At 38.8% G+C, this 23,576-nt stretch overlaps 2 protein-coding genes across 4 annotated transcripts in view; one reads left to right on the plus strand and one right to left on the minus strand.

The window, feature by feature from the left end:
- Positions 1-1,699: 1,699 nt before the first annotated feature.
- lcmt1 (leucine carboxyl methyltransferase 1) lies at positions 1,700-9,299 on the minus strand. Its single transcript, XM_018761644.2, has 11 exons — positions 8,951-9,299; positions 8,502-8,593; positions 5,183-5,304; positions 4,918-4,994; positions 4,423-4,484; positions 4,137-4,239; positions 3,309-3,429; positions 3,081-3,182; positions 2,712-2,803; positions 2,427-2,524; positions 1,700-1,974 (listed from the first exon to the last, which is right to left on the minus strand). The coding sequence occupies exons 1-11, from the start codon at positions 9,034-9,036 to the stop codon at positions 1,952-1,954; spliced, it is 978 nt and encodes a 325-aa protein (XP_018617160.1). The 5' UTR covers positions 9,037-9,299; the 3' UTR covers positions 1,700-1,951.
- A 2,679-nt stretch (positions 9,300-11,978) lies between these two features.
- The window catches only part of arhgap17a (Rho GTPase activating protein 17a), a 34,415-nt gene continuing 22,817 nt past the window's right edge, over positions 11,979-23,576 (plus strand). For 2 of the 3 annotated variants that reach the window (XM_029246837.1, XM_018762124.2), the window contains exon 1: positions 11,979-12,564. In XM_029246837.1, coding sequence (XP_029102670.1) covers positions 12,512-12,564 — 53 coding nt within the window. In that variant the 5' untranslated portion in view covers positions 11,979-12,511. The remainder of the gene's footprint in view (positions 12,565-23,576) is intronic. The other variant, XM_029246838.1, reaches the window with a different exon arrangement.

The following is a 23,576-nucleotide window of genomic DNA, read 5'->3' on the forward strand; positions in this document are numbered from 1 at the left end:
AGCAATCACAGTGGACTGGCCAATCTTGAATCAAGACTGATGTCCATTGAGGACAACACTAGGGGAGAGCAATGTACATATCTGATCGGAAAATGTGCGCTCAAAAGAAAAGAAGGGAAGGAGGGAGACTGGTGTGTAATTTTGGGCTGAGTTTTGGATCAGGGAAGGTTTCCTTTGTAGTTGTGAAATGTGGGCAGTTTTGAAGGCAGACAAGAAGCAACCAGGGAGTGAGAAGTTAAAGCTATATTAACTAAAAATAATGACCTGAAAAACGGTCTGAGGAAGAGGAATGCGTTTATGAGGATAGGTGGTTGCTGCATGAGAGAGTAGGAGGGCAGAGATGCTGATTTCAGAGAAGGATTAGAAGGCTAGGATCAAGGTTTTTCCTAGAAATCCTGGTTGGATGGAGGTGATGGATGTAGAGAAGCAAAAGAAAGATGAAAATGTACACAAAGCGTGTGAGAATTAATGGAAACTGACTAATATGTTGTGAAAAATGTTTTCCTGAGAAGGTAACAGTGAAAAGAAGTGAGAAACTCACTTCATAATGTCTGTGATAATCAACGGTTGTAGGTGGAACAAACTGGCTTAGGGTTAGGGGCACGAAAAGAGCAAAGAAGAGTGTTAAGGATGATAGCAAGATTGCTGGCAATGTTTGAGGAGATGAGAAGTTTGTCAGAACAGTTTGTGATGGAGTGTGACAGGGACAATGTGTGCACTAGAGAAAGGGAGGAGGTCTGACAGAAGGGTGAAAGGAGATGAAGCTATTGCTACTGGAAGCATAATTCAAAAAGCACATTTGTGTTTTTGAAACACAGTGAACAGTGGTATTTTTCATCTTAAATCTCCAGATTAAATTTTTGGTGTAACTCATATTGTATGAGTGAAGAATAGTCTCCAAATTCTCAAAAGGCACATAATGAAATAGTTAATTAGCTATCAGTTTACCTTTAACACAAGCCTTTGAACTGTGGAAGGAAACCCAGGTAAACAGTGCAAATTCCACACAGGCAGAGCCAGATTAAAACTGAGGTAGGAACCTACAGCCAAGGGGCTTTGAGGTGCCAGCCCTCCCTGCTGCACCACTGTGCATGTTGCTGTGAATAAATGTTAATGCATTTGATGTATGATGGAGTTGCGTCCCATTCAGGGAGTACCCAGCTTCGTGTCCTATACTCTCTGATGCACCGGGAACCTGCATTGTACAAGTAGTTACTTAAAATTAATAGATGGAAATATCTTATGTCACATACATTTAACATCTGGCTGAGACATCACTGTAATTTTAACATGACATTACTTTCTGCAAAATTTTCAGAAATCTTTTTCTATCCTTCTTGCTTTTCATAAAGTTTTTAAAGAACTTCACATTTTCTGAATTCCAAACATATTTAGCTGTTCTGCAGTAACTAATAGCAATTAATTAGAATTAAACATATTTCAGGAAAAATGGACAAGAGAGCAACTGTATACTGAACAATTTATTTGGCAAAAATGTTCAAATCAGAGTGGGGGACAGCTGGTAGCATAGTGGGTAGAGCTACTACATTTGAATCCAAAGGTTGCAGGCTTGATCCCAACCTCTGGCTGTAGTACCCTTGAGCAAGGTATTTATTTTAAATTGCCCCAGTAAAATTACCCAGCTGTGTAAATTATGGGTAAATAATTATAAGCTTGTAATAACTGTAACCTTAACATTATAGCTTGCTTTCAAGAAAAACATCAGCTAAACTAATATGTAAATATTTTTTCCTTAAATTTTCCATGCCACAATGAAACCAACAAAGAATCAAGTCAGAACAAAACAGCTGTGGATTCTGGTTCCCTTAAGGTTAATTATTTTTAAAATCCCTTAAAAGGTACACCAGTGCTGAAGTAAGAGAGGCTTTCTTCTGTTTCTGAAAGTTAGGGGATTTATGGCACAAAGAACCATTTTCAGTCCTCTTCCGGTTCAAAAAGCAACCTGTGAGAGTCCTAAGAAGAGGAAAAAAAATGGAAAACAGAAAAATGCATTTCTAAACAATATTAAATGTCATAAATAAGACAATGGAAAAGCTGCTCATATTGCTTCAACGTACATCTCCATAAAGACCATATAGTCTTTTGTTTAAAGACATCTGTCTCAAAAAATAATTCATAATATACTGACACATATCTAGACATAAATTTCCTTAAACAAAAGCACGTTGCTTTTACTCCACAAAGAAACATTTTAGAAAATAGATCAGTGCCAAAACATAAAATTTAAAAATTTCTTTAAAAATTCTTAATTTAAATGTCTGTAACAGGAGGAACCAATGTATTTTATAATCGTTGGCTAATTCTTTTAGTCATTTTCCTATGTAAGTCAGGATGATGATGACAATACATAATACCACACAGTATTATTTAAAGTCATACATAGTCACATTCCTTACATGACTTACCCAGTTTAAGTTTATCTTTGAAGGCCCAGCAAATGCTGTAGTGTTGCAGAAGCTGCTGGAGAAGTTCCTTTTCATCCAGAAATTCCAGGCGCTCTATCCTGATGAGGCAGAGAGACAAACATTGTACACCTTTTACCCCTGAAAAGTGTCAAATAAAACAGCAAAAAAACATTGTCTCGCTGGGATATCCATAGGCCCTGGTGCATATTCTTTTTGACTGATGCGAGAGACTGTATGGCACACCGGTGCCGCACTGGCGACTAAAGATGACCGTTTGTGCCGTACCTGGCCATATCGTCCTGCGGAAGCACGCTGTACACAGCCGCCATGTCCAGAGCATTAGCACTCTCCCAGCCCGTCTTCAAGAAGCGCTCTTTCTACAACACACGTGTGCACACACATACACGGTGTGATTACAAACAGCAGTTTGCCACAACGTGTCACTGAAGATGAACCATGAAAAAAAGCTGGTAACACTATGCTAACACTGCTTTGCATTTCACTTTACATTTAATTGATAAACTGAAAATCCCAGTTGCCACCCAGGCAAACAATAAAATCATATATGCTTATTGAAGATGACATTCTTGAAAATAACAATAATATGCTCTGAAACTTTAAGAGGCTGGTCCAGCACTGTGAAGGTTCATATACCTGTGATTCCAATGAGCAGCACACTTCAACCCCTGCCAGGTTGCACTGGCGTCTCTGCAGGTTCTCGATCATTACTTGCCCGAACCGGTCCGTCATGTTCACCTACGGCACACATACAAACACCGCTGAGCCTGCGGAGAACATCTTTATTTAAGGACCCTTGATTTAATGTCACTCACAAAATGAGAAGTCGCAATGTGTTCTTGACCTGCAGCTTTTATGCGTTACCTGCTCGTAGTTAACGAACATGGCCGTGTGAAAGGTTTCCGCCGCCCAGTGCACCAGTCTGGACGACTGTTCGGGAGTCATGTACACCAGCACACATTCAGACAGCAATAACGTAGGCAGCCTGGAGGAGAAGAAAACAGGTAAATCCACACATACAGCACACTAGGCACACTGAGCACTGCAGACAAGTGTCAGTGCTGCATCATTGATTGTATGTATGCAAGCCATGATCATGCATGGACTGAGCATCTTCTGGAAAAGGTAATGCTATTGCCTTATATTTAGTGTTGCTATCGAATTACACATGAACTTGATTGTACATTATTTGATCATTTTGCAGTAAATTGAAAAGTTTCCATATAACAAGCAAAAAAATAAATACCAGTAAAATGAAAACACAAAAAAATATTTACATTCTACAAGTATTTTGTTATGCACATAAGTACATGTGTTTTGTTTAAAGTACAAAAAAGTTCACAGCAACCTTGAAAACCTGGTTTATGATGATTATTTCAGGGGTTAAAATGATATGCTTCAATATTAGGAAACAGGAAAAACAACAAACCAGAATGTAACACCTTATTAGGTAATCTTAGCCTGGCTATGGCTGCTTCGCCATTAACCAAACATTGAATGTTCATTTATTTCAGGAGTTCAGCAGTATTTCAGCTTCAATGAGTCCACAAAGTCACAGTCTTGCATGAATAACCTCTAACAGAGAAAATAAAAGTTTTACTATTAATATTCAAAGACTAGACTTTCCATGTTTGGATGAATGATATTATGACAACACAGAATATGATTAAAAGATTTTAGAGAGTTCTATACTCTGGGTTCAACTGGAACTTCTTAAGCTTCTCATCCAGGCTTGGGAGTTCCCGAAGATCTGCCCCAATGATACAGTATCTGTCTGAGTCCAAGCTATGGCCATCTGTAAAAACACACACATTCAATTGAGGAAACAGACAGTCCCTCTCACACACACTTACCCAACAGTAATTCTCAGTATTACAGCAATGCACAAGGAAATCAGCAATATAATAAAAGACATTGATAGTTTAACTATACCCTTTGTTTAACTTACATAGTGAAACTGATCAAGGTATTTTCTTACCAATTAAAAGTGAATCTGAGGAGTGTGTTTCAATAATGGGTTTAGACAAGGGAGGTTTTGTCCTGTCAAATAAAAGGAAGGAAATTAAATAATGCACAGCAGTTCATTCCATTGCATTTAAGCATTTGTTACACTACACATGGGGACAGCTTGTAGCGTAGTGGTTAGAGCTGCTGCTTTTGGACCCAAAGGTCACAGGTCTGAATCTCAACTCCAGCTGTAATACTCTTGAGCAAGGTACTTACAAAAATCACTCCAGTGTAAACATGGGTAAATAACTGTGGGTAAACTGCAAGTCACTTTGGAGAAACACATCAGCTAAATGAATAAACATAAGCACACAGCACAGAAGTGTTCTCCAAAGTGTACCTTAAGCCTCCATCATATTAGTATGATACATAATTATGCCAGACCAGCAAAAAAAAACTATGTGAACTACTCTTGGTTTCAAAATTGAGGATGTATTTTATCAAGAGTTAGTCATAAATGCCTTACTTGATGTTGTGTATCTTCCTTGCTACGACCATGGGAAAGTCAACTTCAAAGTACTTTTTGGGCAACAGATTTTCATCCTATTAATTAAGACACATTAGACTGTAAACATCCACAATACATACTTTATTAAATTGAGTTTACTGAAATGCTCCACACTTTGAGATTAAATGGATTCACTTGAAGGGTTATGGATTGCTTGTTGAGAACCAAGAGATTAACTAAACACTGAACTAAAACATAAAACATTCAATGGCTCCTTCTTTACCTTCAACCTCCAGAAAGTTGTGTCCAGTCCTGCTCCAAAATTGATCACCTGACAGTCACAGGCAGTCTTCCTGAGGAAAGCATCCAGGAGGTGATTCATTCCTTGCACACGAGCATAGTAACCTGAAGGGGTCAATGATGGCGCACAATGGACATTTCAGTGAAATTTAAGCAACACTTCTTCCACATACACTCAATCCCCACATTACAAACCAACAGTTACAAATTTTTTAAGAGAGACATTTTGTATCATTACGTTTAAGCAGCATTTTCTTCACCATTTTCTAAAATTTTTATTATGGGGTAAAATTGACCAGCATTTCCATGCAGTAAAAAAGAAAAAACACAGAAGGAGTAGGAAACCAAATTAATTCAACTCACTTCCATAATGTTTAGTCTGTAACTGGTGGTCCTCAGTATTGGTAATAAATAACATGAAGACGACCAATGAAAGCGCACAGGATGAATCAGTCAACATTCGGCACTAAAATAGCAGTGCATGGACAGAAGATTTCTATTTTCAGTTTTAATGCAGCTCAAAGTTTAATTTCAAAATCCAAATATTAAAAATTCTTTCAAACTATTTTTACAGTTATAATATTGTATTACTAAGCTGTTATGGAGTGTGTAGGTAAAGAAAGTTAAAGATGGCCAAAAGCCAACAAATACTGTACGTGCTACACGATGAACTGGTCAGCAATCAGAATTTAGGAAATTGAGACAGTTTATTTTTGTTTTCGGTAATTTTAAATTAAAGCTTCATTTTAGTACCGTTTAAAGTTAAAGATGATAAAAAATAAGGTGTTCAGGGTGTACCCTAATAAGTTCTGGACCACCACAACACTGCACTGGACAAGAGGTTGATGAAAACTGAATTAAAACAAATCTCTGGAGGACTGTTATTTAAGATTTTGTTTTAAATAAACAACATATGGATGAGTGACCCATTATAAGTAGTGTATCTAGCAGTGTAGGTTACCTTGGTGAATAAGGAGTGTGGGCTCATAACACTACATAGAGCTCATTGGAAGTCACTTTGGAGAAGAGCATTTGCTAAATAAATATAAATCAAGATGCAAATAAAGCTGTAATGTGACTTGTCTGTATATTGTCTATTGTAACAGCTTATAGTGATTGTGATATAAGTAGCATTCGACTTAGAAACAAAATGAGTCATAAACAGACCTCCAATCCTTGGTGTTACAAGTTATAAGTATGTGTTTTGAGAAAAAAAAAAGGAAAAAAAAAAAAAAGTACAGGCAGTCCCCGAGTTACGAACATCCAACTTGCATAAAACCCGTATTTACGAACCACCCCCTCAGTGACCGGAAGACGACTGGTCATCCTTGTGTAACAATCAAATGAAAGCTTCATAGTTAAGCCTATTATATAAAAGTTCGTTACTGTATATACAGTTGTTCATGATAATAAACGGGTGCTACTTTGCAAAACGCATGAAAACATTGCGAGTCCACAGTGGTTTGTCGGCTCACGAGTGGGGCGCGTGAGCCTGAGGTAGGACAGACTTCCTTCTTTTCCCATTAACAATGTCTCATGTTACTGTACTTGGCTTTCATTTTTCTTGTTTTTATCCTCCTAACCATGGCACCAAAGCGTACATATGATGCAAGAGATGCATCCAAAAAAGGGAAACTATCACAACTGAAACTAAAGTGAAAATAATAAAGCGAAAGGTGAAACGCCAGCAAACAGTGGAAAGCAAACATTATATTTCTTCAACGTTTTGCACGCGTGCACACACACACGCACTCTGTCTCTGAGAGCACTACCCAGCTACAGAAGACACTTCTTCCCAGTTGCGGAATCTCACTCCAGACAATCCACCCGTAGTTAATAATATTATAACATTACAGCGTATTATTATTATTATTATTACTATATTGTTACATTAAAGATATTTTAGTGTACCCAAAGTGTTTCTCTAATGTTTTTTATGCATAGAAAGGTACACAGTATACAATATACTAAGACAAACAGCTGACAAACTGACGCTAAATACCCATAATACCTAACTGTTCCGACTTACGTCAAAACCCGACAAAGACAGACTGAGGACACGAACTCGTTCGTAACCTGGGGACCGCCTGTACAGAATCTCTTTGCTCAGGAGTCATCACCTTCTTCTCAACATGGCCACAAGGGGGCAACAAAGTCCATTAAATACATAAAGACCTACCTTGTAAGCGATCAAAACACTCAGCATTAAAAAGACATTTCACAAATTCTGACTTAATGTTTTTCCTTAATTAACTCGAATGGAAACAACTTACTGAAAATTTATAAATGCAAATAAAAATGAGTATCATAGAACTGTTATAGAGAAATGCCACCGCTACCAAACTGAGTTCTAAAAGGAATAGGTTAAAATGGTAACAGAAGACAGAACAGAGAGGCGGCTGATTATTCTGCTGTCTGTTTACCATATATTTACCTTTCCGGTAATATGTGGAAACACAGGCCTTTAGTCTGACCTTAGAGGTGTGAAAGATAATCAAATGGATCCACATTTCATTGCACTGTTTTGACTGCTTTTGTTTTTCATTAAACAACTAATTCAGAACAAACGGGTGTGATGCCACAAACCAATATTTAATTTGTAACTGCAGTTTTACTCTTAAAGTGTATGAATAATTAAAAAGAATTTGAAGTAAGCTTTTAGATTAATGGTAACAACTAAATAATGTATTTTTACAACACTGAAAAAAATTGTGTCTACAGTTAATACAGCAAAATGGTATTTTACATTTTCTATTAAAAATTAGAAAAACAGGACAGAAATTGTCTATATACCACAACATGATTTTAACAGAATATACTTCAGGCTACTTTGTACAGTGACCAGTTAAAAAAATATTTTAGCTTAGTATCTTTTCTTAAAGAAAAGTACAAAGATACAAAATTTAATGCGTTTATTATGTGGATACTTATCTCCATCACAGTTGAGCATTCAAAGCAGGTTTGAAAATTACACTACATAAGATACATCTAACAGAACAGCAAGAACAAAACTCGATCTGGAAGACAAACAACTGGGATTGCACTGAAGTGTTTCTCCAAAAGCATGATCATAAGCACAATTTTAGCCGCGTAAGGATAAAATATCTCATATCGAATGTCACACCAAATTAAAAAGTGCAAAGTTCCAACTTCTTTTTCAAGCTTATAGAGGCAGTCATGTCACTACTAAAAGATTCAAATAGTGTGAATACAACTGGAATCACACACACATATCATGGAAGACTGCAATATATAATAAAATATGCAATGTGTTCTGGAGAGCTAACCCAGCGGAAACTCACCTCTGTTGATTTCCGGAGCCTTTCTTTCACCAACCTGCCTGACAAAATACTGGATATATGGGTCTTTCCAGTAGCCTTTACTGGTTGCAAACCTGTAGTGAAACACATGAATGCATGCTTGATAACATATACTTAATTTAATAATAGGCCTGTACGTTATATATAGTTTAATGTAGTTTTATCTTTGCAATGACGTCCCACGGTGGTATGTAATACATCTTGATCTACAGATGTTAAAATGACTTGTCCTCAAGCGTGACCTACAAGTTGCCCACTGTCATAAAGCGCGATTTTCACTCCATCATGTGCGCTGCTGCTCAGTGACGTCACAAAGCGGCCGGACTGTTCAGATGTGCGCACATGAAGCGGTACAAGTGCTGCTTGTTGTGGCTGGAGCAGGTGAATGGACACAGGTACACGTCACAACAGCACACAAAGCACACAGCTACCTCTTGCACATGGATGCATCGTCGCAGGTCGCCCTCACTGCTTCGTCGGCAGTGTCTGAGTCTGTAAAAGCCTGGCGAGTGGCCATCGTCCCTTACATAAAATGAATGATTTTTTTGTTGTTAAACACGACTCAGTTCTGAATCACAGCTAAGCCAGCAACTCGGGTTCCTATGAGATAAATTAGCAATTCCTAAACGACACTATATACTCGACAAACAAAGCTTTTACACTCATTCGAAACATACTACGTGCTGTCAACTAATATTGCCAAACAATAATTTCTTGTTCTTTAGGTTCTCCGAATAATGCAAAATTCACGCTTGCAACAGATATGAGGGCAAGCTCCACCTTCTTATATCTACTTCCGGTGTGTTTTACAAACGAAATACCCCATTGGCTTTCCACGGTGTTACATTCATTACGTTTTTCGCAATGCGTAGTGCGCATGCGCATCTGGTGCATTGGCCTTTTTTTTAGAACAGGACCGGCAGGTTTACCAATCGAAATCACCGCGAGTCCGTCTGAGCCAATCACAAATACGCTTGTTTGAGTTGTCGTTCTTTTTGGAACTTGAGTTCACAGGACTGGATAGTGGTTGAAAGGAAGTTTGTTTGCGCGAGTATTTGATAAAATCAGCCAAATAAGAATATGTGTTAATGGACTGTTGTGTGGTACAAATTCTTAAGTCAGTATTTTGCAGTCCTGGTGAGCTACCATGTATACGAACTGGTTTGTTTTACCCGTTGAGTGAATTATATTATTAATCGCTGATTCTGAGCGCGCTGGTTTTGTCTACTACTAGTACGTCTACGATGACTGACACAGGCGATGTTAACTACTAGTTAAATGATTTTTTTTTTTTAATTAAGCAAAACTTGATAGAACTAACCGAAAAGTACGTCATTAAATAGAATAAGTATACATAATATAAAAATAGTAGTATGATGATGTAGTATAGTATAATTTAAATTAGTGAAAAGATTTACTAGTCTATTGTCTCAAAATTTTTGAGAAACAATAGGCTATCAGCACGGCAGTATTTCCACTCCTGGTTGGTTAAGCGGATGTCCGTGACTCAGCTTAGTGAGGTGGGAGTCCAGCCAGCAGGCCAGTGTCCACACACTGTCCACCTTTCCAACACTGGAGGGAGAGGAGAAGAGCAGTGCTTTGTGTTTCGCTTCACTGAAAAAGCAAGCAATGATGTGCTGATTTGACAGAAAAAATATTATGTAAACATGAAAATGACAATGAAAGTTCAAGTGCTTTCGTCAGTGCCAAGCCACACACACTGACAGGTCACGTTACCTGACGGAACTGTTATGTTTGCAGCTGGCAAATTTGAAATGTGATAGACTCACTCAATGTACTTCTCTCTATGTGTAATTAATTTACAGCCTATGGTTGTACCTTTATTATATCTGCATCTGTCTACAGCTTCACAGCTCATGGGCACACAGTGTACATTTATTCATTTAGCTGACACTTTTCTCCAAAGCAACTTATGTTAAGGTATTTTGCAATTACTTACCCAGGTGTACAGATATGTAATTTTACTAGAACAATTAGGGTAAGTATCTTACCCTAAGTAAGGTACATACTAACCCTACTACTAACTAACCAACGTACTTACTAACCCTACAACTAACTACCCTACTACTAAGCAAGCAGGGTAAGTAGATTCAAATCTGTGGATTCAACAGCTCTAACCACTATGCTACCAGCTATCCTCCTGTAAGTTCTTTGATTGATTCAGGTGATTTTTTTTTTTGACCCATATGTATCACTGCTTCTGACCGCAGCAGTGGTGAGCTGCTGAACCGCTTCTGTTCTCAAAAAACCTATGTAATCTACATAACTCCTATATAGCCTGCAGTTTACTGTATTATCTTTAAAAGGTGTGTCATGTAAGCTAAATTATCTTTTGCAGGGAAACAAGTAATAGTTTCTGTCCATCTTATGTTTAAAATAGTGTGTAGTTAGAAACCACATAATATTTGCAGTCCCACATGGAAAGAATGAACATGAGTTAATTTGTATATATCTATAGTTATTCCTGCAGTTGTATGTTATATTTCATCAAGGAAAAAAAATTATTAGATAAGTTATAAACTATCTGGAAAGCATCCATACCTGAGTGTTTTGACAGTCTTGTCTTACAATGTATACTGTAATAACATTATATAGTGTTGCATGAAACTATGAACTTGCAGTGCAGTTTTATTTATGTATAATTTTTTTTTGTTGCTTATATATTAGGAGTATTTCAGGCTATCCTTATTCTGGTACTAACTATGGTTTTTTAATTATCTTGATTAATACACTATTTTTAGGTATGACTTTATAATGACAGATAAGCAATTAGAGCTCCATGTAACAAGGGCCCCTGAAGGCTCTCAAATAACAGTATGGTGTTTTACACAAGCCTTCATGGAGAAAAATCAACTGAGCAAGTGCTTTACCTTTATAGATGAGAGGACTTCCCAGACTGTTGTACAAATTTGATATTCAGGTCACTTAGTAGGCAGTTTTTCCACCTCACCTGACTGAAATTATCCTGCTGACCAACTTAATGTACCTCAGGGGTTTCTTTACTTTTGCATATATATGTTAATTGTTATTTACCTATTTTTGTCATACTGCAACACGTCTTCTAAACAACTCTGAGGTTGTAGCTATAAACCGTTCCTTTCAGAAAACTGGTATTAAGTTTTGAGTAATAAGGTGACATTCAAAGACCCACAATATACTTGTATAGTTTGCACTGTAGCTTTTTAAAATAATAGTCATATTCATTCACTGCCATAGTTTAAACAAACAAAGACAGAAAAAATATAGATAGATAGATAGATAGAACAAACAGTTTATTCGATTTCTACAGATCTAAAAGGAGAGATGTCCCACTTCGACACAGCTACAGCATATTTTTAAAACCCGTGTTGGACGTACGTTCTGGTTTTTTTGGGTAACCGGTTACAAACACTTGGCCACTTTGCGTTCACGAAATTCGAACGCCTCTTTGTGATAGTGAGAATTATGATGGTTATTATATAAATGTGGCGTAAGTGTGGATGAGTTGCTTAGTCCATATCCATGCTAGAGGTCGGAGCGCAGTGGCGCGGAGAACTCGCCTCGCGGGAGGGAAGTGCAGAGCGCGCGACTTCCTGCTATTTAACCGCCGCTACTGCTGCTGCCCTGAGCGCTATGTTGACTGGAGAACATCTGTAGCGCCCGCCACGGTGCTCGCACGCTAGTCGGCCGGCGAAACAAAACGCTCACAAAACAGCAATATCAGGAGCCAGCAGCGAACGCCTTGTGGCTTGTGTACGCTGTTTATCGTCGCTAGTATAAACGACGAGGGTGCGTTTTCTTGAACTTAGTTGGCCGAGGTGCTGGTGGTGGCGGGTGGGGTGGTTAGCTACTAGCCGTAGCTCACCTGAGTGCGCACGGACGCCGCCGGGACGGATTTCGCGGCGGTGATGAGCACTCTGTGCCGCCCACGAGGCAGTCAGCGCTCCGTCGTTTGAGAAGTGAAGAGAGGACCCGGGGACGGACGGAGCACCATGAAGAAGCAGTTCAACCGCATGAAACAGCTCGCCAACCAGACCGTTGGCAGGCAAGTAGTAACAAAGTTAAAGTAGTCGTAGTGCGTCGGCTCTCTGCGCGAGTGGGTGCAGCAACAGTTGATTGGAAATACTGTTATCGTGAGGAAAAAACAAGACGAGATTGGGCTTGAAAGTGACTTTTTTTTTTCCACGAAGTTGAACTTGCGCTCGCTGACGCGTCTAGATTTAGTCTTTATTTTTGTGCAGCCGGTCTGTCCGGGAAAGGAGCCACACTGACTGAGCTTATTGACAAACAATTACAATCGGCTCCCCACCATGTCGATCAGCTTCGACAGCATGATAGCACTGTGGATTTAGTTGGTTTTTGTATCTTTCAAGAAGTGCTGATCTGATGCAAGGAAGGAAACGCCACGTTACTAGGAATCGTTTGGTGCTTCTCTCACTTCTCAATGAATGTTTATAATTACGGGACTTCATTCGGCCCCGAAGTACCTATTGTCTCCTGCTCTCTTTCTGTTAGGGTAACAAGTTCCATTTATATCATATCATGAGACTAGTTAGTTAGCTGTTCATATTTCAGCAGTGGAAGGAATTCAAAATTGTTCTGGCAGGAGCACTACAGTCTTGCTGTGTGACCTTAACCTAAGCTGCCTTCTAGAGCAATGTTGTTGTGGGACTAGTCTGGTCTCCATGGACCTGGCAGGGCTTTGTACACTTAATATTACTCATTGTATTGCTTATAGCATCAGTGTCACACTGACAAGTCATCAAAAATGCCAATAAGTGCCATTTGACATGCTGCCCTGCTTCCTGCTAAGTTGTACAAACTGTTCGGGGGGGGGGGGAGGCATCACATTCCCCCCCCCCCCCCCCCCCCCCCTTCATACTTTGGTATGTGTTGATTCTATTTAAAATACAAACTTCTCTGTAGCAGTGTAAATGAAAAAGATTAATAATGTCACTCGTGTATTAACATGAAGAATGGGTTTACACAGGGTCCTCTGGGTAAAAAGTGCACTCCTGATTGTCTGTGTGCTTCTCTTTTCTTGACAGAAAGATGAGATTTGTGTGTGAAGTCCAAAGCTGCTTTTGTCTGAAGAGTTTTGGTTTTGGGGGGGGGTATTTGTATTTTCTTTCTGCAGATAATTTCAACTATGGTATGGTGGAAACTAATTTGTAGTTGGCTGTATCATGGAAATGGTATTTATACTTTGGATTTGAAATTAAATTGATACTTGTGTAATTAAATCAGTGTAACATGCTGCTTTGTAATAAAGAAATGTGGGAGTTATTAGACTGCTCGTTTCAGTTTTACTTTCCTGTTGCTTTTCTTTGTTCTATGTGGTCTGGGAAAGTCCAGTTCTTAGGTGTAATTTTTGTGGTGAAGGGCATGTTGACATGTATAATAAATGGAAGATACTCTTAAAAGTACAGAATACATAACACCTTGGTGTTAAGGGAGCAAGTTATGTACATTAAAATGGTCAGATGCAGCAAAAAGAGTGCCACCTGCATTTCACTATAACAAGGAAATGCAAGATAAGAATCACATGTGCAACTGTCTTCTAATGTAATGCACATATTGTATTTTCTATGAGATGTACGTTGCTTTGGAGAAAAGCGTCTGCCAAATGAATAAATGGACAGTTCCTCCCCCGAGATGCCCAATTTTTGTATTTTTCTCAAGACTTAAAATTGAGTTGAGTGACGTTTCAGATCCTTACAGAAACAGTGTTGGGCTTGTGATGTTAATCTGACAAAAGTCTTAAGGCTGAACTGAAAAAGAGAACAGGGTGGAAGTGTTCACACCATTGCTGTTGATTGGCTGGGATAGTCCAGAGCTGGGAGGCGGGGATCTCAAGGCCTAGTACTGGATGGTACATGCTGTGTAGGAGCACCTCATTCATCACTGTGTAATGAGAGTGGAAACTTAGGGAGAAATCCCAAGTCACCCCCCCATCCCCCCCCATGGACTGCATAGCAGCTGTACTGATTCCATTATGCTTCTGAATCTGTTATTAATGTTGTTTCTTGAGTCTGTAAAGTATATTTATAGTTGTGATTTTAAACGGGCTGAAATTTTAAGTTGTACTTTCAACCCCCGCACCTCTGACAGCGGGGATTAAAATTAATTTGTCCACAAAATTACACAGTGAAGGAATGAGTGCCATTTATGTGTAGAAATGAAGTAAATGGTTTACCTGATAATACAACTCACTTTATGAAGATGCATTATAAAGAGCTTTTCAGTTGTCCAATAGCACAGCTGCTTGGATGTCATTGGGGTGCTAATGAGAATGTTAACTAAATGTTTAGTACAATTCTGGAGAATGATGACCTTTAGGCTGTTCACACTTTTATTTGTAGTACTTGTTCGTTTCTGATAACCATGTTCATTGGGAGGGAAGGAGGTTGTAAGGTTCTCTCAGGCCTTTTTGATGAAGAGACAGATTACTGTAATTGTCACCTTTGTATGGGAGCAAGTCCCTGGGAGGTGGATGGTGTCACAGTTGTCTATTTGCTTTTCAAATCACTTTGTGACTCCAGGCTTCATACTGATTGTGGCATCATGATCCTGCCTCTGTATGAGGGAAGATGTGAAGATGTTGTTACTGAATTCAGATAATTGTCCTGTTTAAAACTGAAGTCTCTCTTTTTTTTTTTTTTTTTTTTTTTTTTTTTTTTTTTTAAATGGAATATACTAGGTCTTGGAATGCTAAATAATACATTAGTTTGGTACTCCTATGTTGAGACTGCAGAAGACCTAGTGTTTGTAAAGTTTGTGTGTAACATTGCATTTGGTTTTTGCTTCTTGATGCACTGGGATTTCTTGTGTTTTATTGAATGCTTATTTTTAATGCAGAGTTTTTGATTATATTCAATATATTGAGTTTAGGATCTAAATTCTGCAAATATTTCCTACTTGCTGTTCAACTGGAACATCAAGTGTGACTGGTTAGTCAAATTCGCTCAGGCTTTAAACATGTTCCTAATGCAACAGAATCTTAAAAATATGCTAGGAAAAAAAATCTAAGAATGCCACAGGTATTAACATCTCATATTTGCAATTACATATGAAATGTCCTCAACACGAGTCCAGCTATGTAACATGACCATGTTGAATATTCAGATAGTTTTGTATCAGACTGCAAATTAATGGAGGCATCTGCTTAGTTAAAACTGATCAAATTCAAAGGGTAACATGTTGAGATATAGCAATTTTATAAATATGTAATGAATTAATTGCAGACTGCAAAAATATAATGCATGCATGCAAGATGCTGAGTCAAACCTGATCCATAGTGACCGCTTGCATGGTTCTCAAGGCAGCTCAAAGGAGGAACAGAGGTGGTAGCCAAGTCCTTTCTCACAATATATAATAGCATTAAACAGAAAATTAGTTACAAGCATGTATGCCATTAATGCATGTGTGTTCTTCACTTATGTATTCAGACTTTCCTGATGGAATTGGCAATACTGCCATTTAGACTGGTGTCCTGTCCAGGGTGTACCCTGCCACATGGTGTATGACTTTTGTGGTAGGTTCCAGACTGCCAGCACCCTCAATGAAGTGATTATAGATGATCAAGAATGAAAGCAACACTGTACTTAAAACTACCTTCTCAGGCCACGATTACCCAGATGTTGTTCCTCTTGTAGGTATTGAAGTGTCATTGACCATCTTAAAATGGGGAACAGTTAGAAATTGTCCATTTAACTTCCATTTGGTATACACTTTTTACATGTATAATTTTTAGTCTGCTTCTACTGTTTAAGTTAGATGGAAAAACTGTCACTTCCCTATGTGTATAGCACCCTTCTCAATGTGTCTGAGAGCTCTTCAGAGGCTGGCTTAACGGGTACAGTGGGGGTATAAGAAGTAACATACAGCAGTGTTGGAGGAGTGTAGTACATTGTTACCATAGCAGCACAATGCATAAAATGTTAATTCACGTTTTGTTTTCCAATGAGTATTTGATCCGTGTAGCAATATGTTTTATCAGCCTTTATTCTACAATAACTACATTAGTGATTGCATTCCTTTATTGTGCAGTATTGTCATGATGGTTGTTGAGATCCTGTTGTCTGCCTCTCCTTTGAAATATTTAGTGAGCAGCAAAGTGTGATATTAAATGCAGATGTGAGACTGCAGCTACATTTGTGTTGTATAGTTGAGTGATGTCATATCAAAATGTACCAGATTTGATTTTTGAGACAGAAATCATACTTTTGAGATTTATGGGCAACTAGAACAATGAACTTGGTGAGACAGTGACTTATCAATTTCTCTTCTAGTCTGGTTTGCAGTTAATCCCCCCCCTTACATACAAGTCTGTGAGTTTGTATATACAAATGATAGTTTCAGGGCATACAAATTATGATATCGCAGATATAAACACACAGACTTTCCGAAACCGGTTGTCCCAAGCGGTCTCGCGGCGAGCCAGAGCCTAACCTAGCAACACAGGGTGCAAGGCTGGAGGAGGAGAGGATATACCCAGGATGGGCTGCCACCTCAAGCAGGACTCGAACCCCATACCCGCTGTGCCACCATGCCCCCATTGCAGATATATCTAGTTTTTATGTATTGGGAAATCAGTCTCCTGAGTTTAAGTATGCTTCCCCTCTTTAAAGGCAGTGTTATATTTAGAATGTACATGTAGACTTTTAGTTGTCTTTTTTTTCTCCTGCCCCACCATTAATGAAAGAGGAACTTTTGCATTTTGTCTAGCTTCATGGCTCTACAGGGAAATGAAACTAGAATTCTATTTTTTTTTTTCTCCTCCTCCCCCACTACTTATGGAGGTTCAGTGCAAAAAAGAATTAAAAATATTTACTTTTTTTGGTACTCAGTGTGAACATGTATCACAAATAGGGGGAAGGTATCATTAATAGCTGTCTGGTTATGTGCATTTTGTAACCTGTTTGAGAACCTTCTGTACTTGACTGTACTTGTGGGACATAGTCCATTTCCTGAACGCAGTTAACGACATGTAAAGCAGATATGCATCTGTGTAAAACTTGGTTTTGGATGGGTGGGGTTGAGGCACAGGCACAGGGTGCTGTGAGCAGGCCACTGGGTTCCTGCAATTGTCTAATCTGCTCAATACAGCCTCGGGCTGCTCAAAGGAAGCCACTGCTCGTTACACACAAAACAGGAAGGGATCTGGGGGGTGAGAGCTCATTTCTTAGGTTAGATTGGCAGTTTCTTTAAAGGACGACTCATGGTTAGAACTCGGCAAAGCAGCTTTATCAGATGCCTCCGTGGGTTTTCTGCACCACTTCTTGTCAGCATTTCCAGAAGGCTTTGAATTAATGTCTGCAGCTTTTTAAAACATAGATAACCATTTAATTCTGAAGGATCCCTTTTTAGGTTTTGCTTTTAAACGGGCATAGAGATGGCCCCTGCCACCTCTAAGTCAGGCTTTAGTTTTTTTTTTTTTTTTTTAAATAATAAACCATCTTTATTTGCTGTCTTTACAAATAATTGCAAATATGCAAGAATGTGTTTAAATCCATTAAGTTGACATCAGGTAGAAAACATGTTCCTTAGTTGAATGAAGATGTACTTATGAATTATAAATTGCCCTACAGCATGTTGTAATACCTAATCCGAAATCCTGGAGATAATACACCTGCATGTCTTAATGCTGCTCTTACCTTGTCTTTACCCCTGGCCTTGCTGCTAAAAATAGAGGCAGATAACAGATAAGGTACAATAGAGAACAGCTGAGAAAGCCTTTTAAAAATCTGAATGCTGTAAATTCATGTATTCTGAAGAGAATTACCAATTTATAGATTTTTATCCTTGTTTCCATATTAATGCTGTCCCCCCATCTTTTGTGTTATTAGGAGTTTATAATTACTGGTGGATGTATTGTAATAACTAAAAGTGCTTTGAGGAAGTCAATAGTCAGCTTCCCAATGCTTTTTTTTTTTTTTTTTTAAAAAAAAAAAATTCTTTACTGCATCACTCACTTGCTGGCATTGTACAATGCTGCCTTTCGGTTTCATAGTGCTGCAGTGCTGCTAACCACTGGTAGTATTAATGGAACCATGTTGAGTGTGTGGCATATGTTTTAATGTGTTCCATGTATAGACTTCTATAGAACAGTGGGAGGGAGTATCTTCTACCTGTTAATGAGGGTGAGGAGTAATGGGAACTACTGATAACTGTTCATCCACAGCTGTATGAAATACTCTATTTGGCAATCTTTGGCTAATGATACACTTTTAATGATGGCCAGAATTAGTTGTGATCTTTTTATTTATTTATTCAGAGCTGCAGGCTGTTCCTTTTAATCTCTATAGGGGAAACATGATAGATGGGCAGCTACCATAATTTCTTTTATATGCTTGTATTCCTTTAGTATAATCACTTCAGCTGTTTTATGGTCAGTCTGAAATATTGTTTTTTTGCATATGTGTAGTATATTACCCTACTTTTTTTTGGGGAGTTGAATGATCATGGGAGAAGTGGATAATGGTACAGTTACTTAAAAATGGTCAATATTCTGTTTTTGGGTTTATCCAGAGTATTTATCCTTTTCTACATTATTAAATATTTGCTTTAGTAGTAGTTTGAACATGTAGGATTTGCATCTGAAATGTCGTAAGTCATTGGGCTCGCTCCACTGGGGCTTCCTCATGCAGCTTCTGATGTTGAATAGCTGCATTCAGATAGTTGCATTGTGTTTTGGGGTGATAGGTGTCATGGTCACTTAAAACCGTTGTCTCGTAGTTGGAAGCCCTTGGGTTGGAATTCCTCTTTGTGCTCTAGTGACCAAGGCACTTGCTCTGTATTCCTACAATAAGAATGTCCTGTTGTATAAATGGGCCTATAATGGACATTTGAATTTATATAACATTGTCATCTTGGACTTAGGAGTCATAAGTGCAGAATAATGATTCACTTTGCTCAATCTGTGAAAGGCACTAGCACTTAACCCTTTTTTGGCATTCTAATTTCCCACAGAGATGATGAAATGAGAACTCTGATTCTTAAGGAGTCAGAACCACAAGTCATAGCACTGGTTTATCAGTGGTTGCTTTCAGTGAAAAGATTGCCAGCTTTTTGTTCTTCTGTTTCAGCTAAAGGAACAACTAGCATTGTTTTACTGAGCTCACTTCTGTTTCTGCAGAACAGCATAGCTTTGAAGTTGAACGAACACTATTGTTGTTTTCTGATGTGGTGGTTTTTTTTTTTTTTTTGGGTACACCAAAATAGGAGCCATTTATAAATCTACTTGTTTAGCTGACAATTCCTGGATCAGTTTTGTTCCTGGGAAAGCTTCAATTTTCCCTGACCATTCTTGTTGGAACTGGATCCATCCATCTATCCATCCATCCATCTATCTATCATCCATCCATCCACGCACCTGCAGCACCACTGCTCTATCCTTTGTGTAATTTATTGTAAAGTCATTTTATTTACTAAAACATTTTTTGCAGATTTATTAAAGAAAACCTTGGTCACTACAAAAAATGTTTCTGTGCATATTCAAACCAGGAGTAATGTCAGTGCAGTAAATTCTAGATTTCATGCATACAAATTTTTTTTGACTTAAAAGTGAAATAAGTATGTATTAGCACAGGAGCTGTGCCACTATGCTGCCTTGTTCCCATATTGGATTGGTGCTTAGGAGGGGACCCCTTTCCATTCGAGTCTAATAGGGTCAGGCCTGCGTAAAAGGACTTCTTGCCAACCTCACTGTTGGCTCATGCCGATGTCTGTTGTTCTTAGGTGAAGCCTGTTCTAAACAGTAGGCTTATGAAGAAGCTGCTGTACTTGTTTGGCAATGTGCATTGAATGTCTGCCCTGTAAACAAAATATTTGTTTTTAATATTGTTTTTCTGTGTCTCTTAATGAATAGGTTAACAATTCTTATTTTGACAGTCATATTGTCAAATTATTGACATCTAAGGCTTCTTTCAGTCCTTGTAAATTGTTATATGCAAAGCTGTGGAAATAGCTGCTAGTTTCCGGTATTGAGTTTTAGCTGTGATCTACATCCTATCCCAGTAAGCATGTGGTGTCAGTATATATTACACCATCAATAGCATGTTGGTCTATTTAAGCATACTGACACATTTATTCAGTCTTTGATTTGGAGTGACGAGTTCACCTGAAAGGGGGCGTGGTGGCGCAGTGGGTTGGACCAGGTCCTGCTCTCTGGTGGGTCTGAGGTTCGAATCCCACCTGGGGTGCCTTGCGACGGACTGGCGTCCTGTCCTGGGTGTGTCCCCTCCCCCTCCAACCTTACTCCCTGTGTTGCCAGGTTAGGCTCCGGTTCCCCGCGACCCCGTATGGGACAAGCGGTTCAGAAAGTGTGTGTGTGTGTGTGTGTGAGAGAGTTCACCTGAAAAGCATGTCTTTGAAAAGAAGGACAAAAAGGGAACCTGTGGGGAAACAGTCAAACCCAGGGAGTAAAGAGGACATTGCATACAGACCCAGGGCCAGGTTGAAATAATCCACTGAGCCACTAGACCTCTCTGTGACACATAAAGGCTACTTAATTACACTAAATCATAAGAGATGACAGATAATTTAGCAGCTTGTGGAAATTGCATGTCTCTCATAGTCTCCTAAAGCCAAGATAATAAAATTGTGCATGTCTGTCTCTTAAACCCCAGCTGGTGTTGGATGAATGTTAAACTCTGCAGTTCAGCACTGTGAATTGACAGATTATAGTTGTAGTGTTTCTGTTTTGGATCATGCAGCTTTAAAATTAAAATGTCTCACAGGTCAAAGTGTGCAATCTTCCATTCTGTTAGTGACTTCATTAGCTGGATTCAGCTTTTTCTACTTTGTTTATAGGAAACTGTCTGCATCTGATTGTTGCTGTGGTCTTTCCTCCCCCACTCTTGTAATTAGAAGCAGATGTTGGCCACTGTCAAGAGTTTACTGTAGTGCATAGGATCTGGTTTTGCGTGAAGAAGGCCTATGTTTTGTCGGTAAGTTGGCAGGCTGCCTAAGAAATGGAGAGGCAGATCGGGCTGGGGGTTGAAGGGAGATTCTACACTGTAGTATTTAGGGGACCTTGAGTTGTGCTTTCATGTAACAGGAAAAATGAAACATCCAGCCCTCTTCTTCACCATGAATGTGGCTGAATAACTTCGGAAACCAGATTTACATGTTGGTACACGGAACATGTTCAGACGTATGTTGCTGGAACGTAAGATTCTCTCCCCCCCCCCCCCTTTTTTTTTTTATTTTTATTAAATGTTTGCTTATGTCTCCTGGCTTTCAAAGTGTCATGTATACCTCCTAAACTACTCTGGAAATGGCTGTCTGAAAAGCACAACAGTAGTGTCCTTCCTGGGATTTGTACCTTTGGTCTTTAACTGCTATGCTGTTACCCAGTATAAGTGTAGGTTTATTTTGTAGCCAATTGGTAAAGCCTATAGATTTGAATTCTAGTTGTATGCACTTTCTTGTGATTATCTTAATGGTAGTACATGGCAGTTGGACAGTGTGGACACATCAGTTTGTCTGTAACTTGTGGTTTCAGATGGTGATCTGTGAGGGTGTTAAGCAGTGCCTTTGAATCTTACCGCAGTCCACCCCCCTCATGTTGCAGGTGTCATGTCATTACATTACATACAGTTTTAACATGTAATTTCCGATACTTTGGATGTGACAACCTGTCAGGAATTGGAGGGACTAAAAATATTAGCAGTAGTGCTCAGGGGGAGTTGTACACATATTTAGGTGGTATTAGGCATGCTTGAATATGCTCCTCCTTTGTATTGTATATTGCCACACTACAAATAAATGGTGCCAAAGGGACTATACTAGAACTGGATTACTTTTATTTTTAGAAAATTTCATTATATTCTAATGCTTACATTACCTTTAGTTCTGCTCTTCTGCCCATTTATACAGCTGGGCATTTACTTTTGCACTTCAAAATAGAAAAATTTTTCAAAGGGTTAACACTACTAAATTATGTATAGCCTGTTTTGCTTTGAAAGCTTTTTGTTGAAAACCGAGTTTTGGTTGCCACTGGGATATATCTTTATCCGTTATGATTTGCAACCCCTTTGTCAAGTGATGCATTGAAACCTGAGCGCAACTGTTACTTCGGTGAACTGCTGCCATGCAAATGCACAGACAGGACGACTTGCTTATGATGTCTTGCATGGTGACAATGAATCATTTATCCCTAACTTTTGATAATTTTGCATTTGGCTGTAAGGGTTCATACCTTTAAGTTATTTTACAGGGTGGTGTACCTATTTTAAGAAAGTGGTAGGATGGTCTTGTAGTAATCACTCTCTCTCTCACACACACATTTTCAGAACCGCTTGTCCCATACGGGGTCGCGGGGAACCGGAGCCTACCCGGCAACACAGGGCGTAAGGCCAGGGGGGAGGGGACACATCCAGGACGGGACGCCAGTCCGTCGCAAGGCACCCCAAGCGGGATCTATTTTAAGAAAGTTTTTTTTTTTTTTTTTATTTATAAAAACCATTGCCTGTCTTTTTAATCTGTTCTCACATCTTGTAGTCATAAGTACTTATGCATGAAAGTTACATTTTTGTAACGAAGTTGTATTCATCAGAAAGTTATGTACTGAAATGCACTTATCCCTTTATTACAAAGGTGACTGGTTTTCTTAAAACCTTGACTTGGTACACAGATGTAGCAGGGAAGAAAAAGGGGGTTTCACTGAGGTTAGCTATTAGTGAATTTTGTTAACTGAAGAGATAATTGCAGTGTGAAGCTACAAAATTCAAAAGGTATAAAAATGGGAAAACCACTGTTGCCATGGGTGCTTCCAAGCTCAGTGGTCTTGGCTCTTCTTGCCCTCACTGAAGGTTCAAAGGCAAATTAGAAACCTGTTTATGGAATAAGGACAGTATATCCTGGTGATTTGACTAGGCTTATTCTTTCCACTCAGCACAGAAAAGGGTGGAACATGCTGCATTGATTCCCCCCCCCTTAACATCAAAGTCAAAAGATGATCTATAGTGACCAGTGCCATAAGATAATATGAAAAGTACTGGTGTGGATGTTCATTCCCAATATGCAGTCATGCTTGGTAGGTGAAAGGTGTAG

The sequence above is a fragment of the Scleropages formosus genome, chromosome 20, assembly GCF_900964775.1.
Source record: "Scleropages formosus chromosome 20, fSclFor1.1, whole genome shotgun sequence".
Taxonomy (NCBI): domain Eukaryota; kingdom Metazoa; phylum Chordata; class Actinopteri; order Osteoglossiformes; family Osteoglossidae; genus Scleropages; species Scleropages formosus.

Excerpts from the sequence above, each read along its gene's own strand:
- lcmt1 (XM_018761644.2), bottom strand. The coding sequence starts at position 9,036 with ATGGCCACTCGCCAGGCTTTTACAGACTCAGACACTGCCGACGAAGCA. Across the intron at positions 8,594-8,950 it reads GATGCATCCATGTGCAAGAG|GTTTGCAACCAGTAAAGGCT; the intron begins GTAGCTGTGTGC and ends GTTTCACTACAG. Across the intron at positions 3,430-4,136 it reads AAGTTCCAGTTGAACCCAGA|GCTGCCTACGTTATTGCTGT; the intron begins GTATAGAACTCT and ends CTTCTCCTCCAG.